At 42.8% G+C, this 6000-nt stretch overlaps 1 protein-coding gene across 1 annotated transcript in view; it reads right to left on the reverse strand.

Moving 5' to 3' along the window:
* Positions 1 to 2824, reverse strand: part of Dnah6 (dynein axonemal heavy chain 6) — a 192975-nt gene extending 190151 nt beyond the window's left edge. Inside the window, exons 1-2 of the mRNA XM_027429458.2 lie at positions 2688 to 2824; positions 775 to 1010 (exon numbers count right to left, since the gene is read on the reverse strand). Coding sequence (XP_027285259.1) covers positions 775 to 1002 — 228 coding nt within the window. The 5' untranslated portion in view covers positions 1003 to 1010; positions 2688 to 2824. The remainder of the gene's footprint in view (positions 1 to 774; positions 1011 to 2687) is intronic.
* Between the last annotated feature and the right edge of the window lie 3176 nt (positions 2825 to 6000).

Below are 6000 nucleotides of genomic sequence, written 5' to 3' on the forward strand. Positions count from 1 at the left end.
CACACATATACAAAATAAATGTGATTCAATCACACATGTACACATAGTACACATATATACAAAATAAATGTGATTTAATCACATATGTACACATAGCACACACATATACAAAGTAAAAGTGATTCAATCACATCTGTTAAAAAAGACAAGAGGAACTTTGACCATCAGCCTGCTTTGTATAATCTTACTTTAAAACCTGCACTCAGTAGGCAGAGACAGTCACATCTCTGTGAGTTCAATGCCAGCCTTGTCTACATTGTAAGACCCAGGACAGCCAGATGTACACAGCTAGAACTTGCCCCGAAAATTTTTTTACACACACACAAAATTAACAGACATGAGGCATATACTTTGATATAACTTTGTCAGTGTGTATAAGAATTTTATTAGCATTAAATGATGCTATTATCTGATAAATCCTCATAAAACATATCATTAAATATCAGAATTATACAGAACCTTCTAGAGGATTTGTCCACTGGAAGCTTGGTTCATCATTATGTCCCAACTTAAACAGTGCCTAAAACTTCATATTTATTGAAAAAAATATCTGTGTTATTTACAACTTTATAAACAAGTTATTAATTCATTTTTAAGTTTTTCATCTGTCCTTTGCCAATTAAGAGTCTGTGAATCAGTCCCACAGAGCAACTTCAGCACTCACTCTCTGTGTACATCAAAAGTGGCCCAAATAAATACCTATTCTTGTGTTTGGGGGTGGTATGTGTGTGTGTGTGATTTGTTTGTTTGCTTGGTTTTTCCTTTTTAACTCACCAGAGGCTCCAGTTTTACAGGCTGCTGTCGCTTTCTTGTTCTCTCTTGAGCTTTTGTGGTGTGCCTAAATGTCAGCATTTTCAGTTCAGGTTCATTTCCTTTGAATGTCGCATAATTCACAATTCCTTTTGCTTTTGTACTGCTTAGTCTGGCAAACATAGGATTTCCTTCTTCCTGTTGTCCAATATTTTTCAGGTCAATTTCACTATCTGTGGCTTGGGAAGCCATCTTTATTCCTGCGTGAATGGGGTAAAGAAAATGAAAGAAAGGTAGGTGCAAAATTTAACAAAATAATTATGGAGAGATGTAGGTAGTGGAGAGAGAATTAAGGATTAAAGAGGACTGAATTCACCTGCTTCCCCCAAAGGAAAGCAATCAAAGCTCTCCAGGACTTTCCCCAACAGAGTGCTTGAGCCAGAGGAATAAATATCAAGATGCATGCCTGGGCTTGAAGAAGCCCTGGTCTGGGGATTTCACTGGCTTGGATTTGGGAGGATGAAGAGAAGGGCTTTGAACACGAAAATTTTCAGACCTGATGGTGCAAGACATTTCCCAAGGAACTTTTTTTATTTTATTTTATTTTTTTTATGTAGCTAAGGAGGCTGGGGAGATGGCTCCACCTGTAAAATGCTTGTTACCCAAATGTCTTAGGGGTTTCTATTGCTGTGCTAAAATACCAAAAGCAACTTGGGGAGGAAAGGGTTTATTTCATTTTACCAGCTTGTGGTCCATCTTGAAGGGAAATGAAGGCATGGAACTCAAAACAGGAATTAAAGCAGAGACTATGGAGAAACATTGCTTACTGACTTGCTCCTCACGGCTTGCTCACCCTGCTTTTTTATACAAACCAGGACCACTTATGCTTAGGATTGCACAGCCAGCAGTGGCCTGGACTCTCCCACATCAACCATTTATCAAGAAAATGCTGAACAGACAAGCCTATAGGCCAATCCTATGGAGGCATTATTTCTTCAGTTGAGAGTCCTTTCCAAATGACTCTAGCATGAGGATTCGAGTTTAGTAGCACCCACATAAAAAGCAAAACATAGAAGTGTTGCATGTAACCCTAGCATTGAGGAGTAGAGACAGACATAAATCCCAGGGCTTGCTGGCCAGCCAAGCTAGCCAAGCTCCAGATTCAGTGAGGGATCCTGTCTAAAAAACAGTGTTGGACTTGGGTGGTGGTGGCCCATGCCTTTAATGCTAGCACTTGGGAGGCGGAAGCAGGAGGGTCTCAGTGAGTTCGAGGCCACCCTGGTCTACAGAACAAATTCCAGGACAACTAGGGCTATACAAAGAAACCCTGTCTTGAAAAAAAACAAAGCAAACAAACAAAAAAACTAGGGTGGAGAAGCAATTGAAGAGCACAGTCCAATGTCACTCTCTAGCCTCCCATGTGCACATGCAAGGGTGAGCACATAGGTGAGTGTACGCAAGCGCATGCGCCCCCCCCACTCTCACACACATTATATAGTACAAAATGTCTTAAATCAGGTGTTGACATACCTACGTTTTAATCTAGCTCAGTAATGATAAGAATCAAAAGCCTCCTAAGTAATTTTAACTTCTCAAGTAACCCCATTTAAAATAAAAGGTCTCAATTTTAATGATGTGCTTTACCTAACATTCAAACTATCGTTTCAATACATAATGATGCTGTGTGATGCAGGGATATATTTAATTTTTCCGAGTGCATTTTATACCTGGTGTCTAGGAACTGTCCTATTGGATAGGACAGGTCTAGATTTGGTCAGTGTACGGTCCTGGACAAGCCTGATGTCTCTAGTTCTCACTTTCCAATTCCCCCGAATAGTAAAGTACCACCTAATCCATCCTCCCCGAGGGGTTTCCATCTCTGGAGAAGTGACCCTGGGTGTCTGGCTCCACCCAGGGCTCAGTTCCACTGTACTCACCCTGCGGTCCAGCTGCAGAGGTCCCTGGGGGGGTCTCTAGAGGCCGAGCAACGCAAGTGGTCTAGGAGCCAAGAGTCGGGTCCCAGGAGGAAATGTTTCCCGTTGCGTAGCAACCACTGGGCCTCCAAGGAAGCTCCCTGAGCCAGGGAGGAGCCAGTCGCCTCTGGCTAGTCTCGTGGAGTCTGCGGTCTCCACAGCTCTCCTCCAGGAGCCCGCCAAGTAATTGAGCCAATCAGTGTTTCCGGAGCGTTGACGTCACTAGTTGTCAGGGCGCAGGAGCCGCCCGGAGGATTCCTCCTCTGTGATTGAATCCCGAGCCGGGTGGACAGCAAGCACAGGAGATATGGTCGTTCTGTACGTTCTTTCGTTCGTGGACGGACGGTCCATGATCTTTGACACAACCTCGTGCAGGAATCTGTTGTTCCTCAAGAGGCTTGAGTCTGACTTGACGTTCGCCCAGGTCTTAAAATCCTGAGGTGAAAGAAACGAGTCTCGGGAGAAGGATGCCTGGATTCTTGAAGCCCTTTCACCTGCCTTGAGCCACCTCTTCGCCGGTTGGCAGAGGCTTGTTTTCAACCTTCCCTACAAAATGTAATCGCCGCTGGAGATACCTTCTTTTTCTCCTCCTCTTTTACCCTGATCGCATCTTGGGTGGCGATCCCGTAAGTGAAACCGAGAAAACAGTGGCACATACTTCATATAGCATGCTGGTTTGACCCCCACTTACTCACAAAAGGATTATCTGAGTAGATTCAGATCACTCAATCTAACCCACCTCCCCTCACACACACCTGAATATTGAGCTGACATTAGTCTTTTGCCACACGAGATTTTCAGGGAACATGTGGGGTGTGGGGGGATGTGGCAGTGTCCTATAGTGTGGAGGACAGAGGACAATTCATAAAAGTTCAGTTCTCTCCTATCACCGTGTGGATCGGGCATGAAAGCCGGGTCACTAGGCTTGGCAGCAGATGCGTTTAACTGCTGAGCGATCTCACTGGCCCTAGGGAGTGTTTAAACAGTTTTGTTGGCAACTTGGTTTTTTAGAAGCTCATGAAACTAACATAACACGTTTTATGACTGCACACTAATTTAGCAGCAAAGGTATTACTGAATGACGAAAGCCTGAAGCTAGGAGAAAAATAAACAAGACTCATCAGTCCGGCTAAGGCATTTAAGCAAAGTGGGGCTTGGCGTTAGAACTGCAGCCCTGGACTCAAGACTGATCTTTGGAAAACCACAGAGCCTCTGGCTCTCAAGCCTGTCTCTCCCCACTCTTTGGCATTCTGCACAAGTCCCTGCGTGGGGGCGGGATGCTTGGGTGGGGGAGTTGCCTCTTCCCAGGCAGGCCTTCAGTTCTCCACCAAGACCAAACAAGCTGTATACTTTGTGCTGGGGTGGCTTCAGGGCAGGTAGGATTTTATACTCAAACTTCCAGTGTTGGAACTTCAACTCTTCATTCTGCTTTTCCAGAAGTCTCACAGAGACTTCACACACACACACACACACACACACACACACACACACACACACACACACACGTGCACTCACGCACACACAGACACACACGCGCGCGCGCACACACACAGGGGCCGCATCCTTTAGTAGGCTGAGGTGCCTACTAAATTCACTTATATTGCTTACAACAGGCATTTCAACTTTGCTCTATTTGGCAGCTGTCTGGACATCGTCTGGCCTCGAGGCTCTCAGTTTGGATTTTCCAGGGCTCCCTGGCTTCTGTTTATTCACAGCTTGTTCAAAACAGCTTGCCACTGTGTTATAAAGTGCTGGCATCTTTTTAAGTTTGCTTTTTTTTGAAGGGCTGACTTGTTTTGCTTGTATTGCTGTTGTGTTTCTATTTCTAGAATTTAAAAATTTTAAGATTACTGGGTTTTCTTCACTTTAAATGACGTTTATTTTAAACACATGGTCATGTCTTTGCAGATAATATACTGACTAGGGAGGTAGAGACAGTGATTTCAAGAGTTCAAGGTCATTGTCGATTATATAGAGATGGGTACTTTTGACCCTGTCTCACATTAAGTCAATAAGATAAAATATACAATAGAGTTCAAGACTTAGAATGTAAGAAATAATGTAAAAAATCTCTCTAACTTTTTATATCGATTACATGCTGAGATGACAATATTTTAGGTAAAATGTGTTAAATAAAATATATAATTAAAACAAAGAACATGATGTGTTAACACTAATGGATATTTTTCTTTTAAAAAATTACACGAGTTGGGGGACTGGAGAGATGGCTCAGTGGTTAAGAGCACTGACTGCTCTGCTCTTCCAGAGGACCTGAGTTCAATTAACAACAACCACATGGTGGCTCACAACCATCCCTAGTGGGATCTGATGCCCTCTTCTGGCATGCAGGTATACATGCAGAACACTTATACATAAAATATAAATTTTAAAATTATATACACATGTTAGTTATTTAGTGTGTGTGTGTGTGTGTGTGTGTGTGTGTGTGTGTGTGTGTGTGGCCATGGTACGAATGTGAAAGTCAGAGGACAACATTTGAGAGTTCTTTTCTTCCACTAAAGTGGGTCCTAGGGACAAAACTACAGGTTTCCAGGCTTGGTGGCACACACCTTTACCCTCTGAGTTGACTCACCAGCCCCACTGATGGTTCTAAAAATTATGAGTTTTCCATTAAAGTTGTTTGAGTGCAAGAAAAGCAGAATTATTTATACTGACTTATTTTGAAGTATATTAAGTATTATTTTATTTTATGAGTATGAGTGTTTTTGATTTTATGTATCTCTGTGCACAACATGGGTGCCTGGTGCTCTCAGAGGCAGAAGAGGGCATCATATACTCTGGAACTGGAATTACTGGTGATGATGAGTTGCCACGTGGGTTCTGGGTATCAAACCTGAATCCCCTCAAAGAGCAGCCAGTGCTCTTAACCACTGAGCTATCTCTCCAGCACCTGTATACATATTTTTATAATGTGACAAAATTAATTTTTGGTGGTACATCAAACCTAAAAAAAACAAACTGCATTGGTTTCTCAGGCTTTGAAGAGAAAATGGCACTGGCTTTCATTGAAAATCTGAGGGGACTAGGGATACCCTGTGGCTAGCCATTTTCACAGTGCATTTTCTATCACTCACTTTCCAGTCTCTTCACTAGTTATAATATCTTCTTCTTCAAATCTTATATTTTTTTTTGCCTTCTAAGAAATCAGGCACATCTGGCTGTGTCTTTTTAATCATGGTAGGCCTGGAAAAAGATACATCTATGCATTGATGATCACCCTGTGGCTGTTGGAGTCTTGAAGCGGCTATGGAGCAGC

Source organism: Cricetulus griseus, chromosome 8, assembly GCF_003668045.3.
Source record: "Cricetulus griseus strain 17A/GY chromosome 8, alternate assembly CriGri-PICRH-1.0, whole genome shotgun sequence".
Lineage (NCBI taxonomy): Eukaryota > Metazoa > Chordata > Mammalia > Rodentia > Cricetidae > Cricetulus > Cricetulus griseus.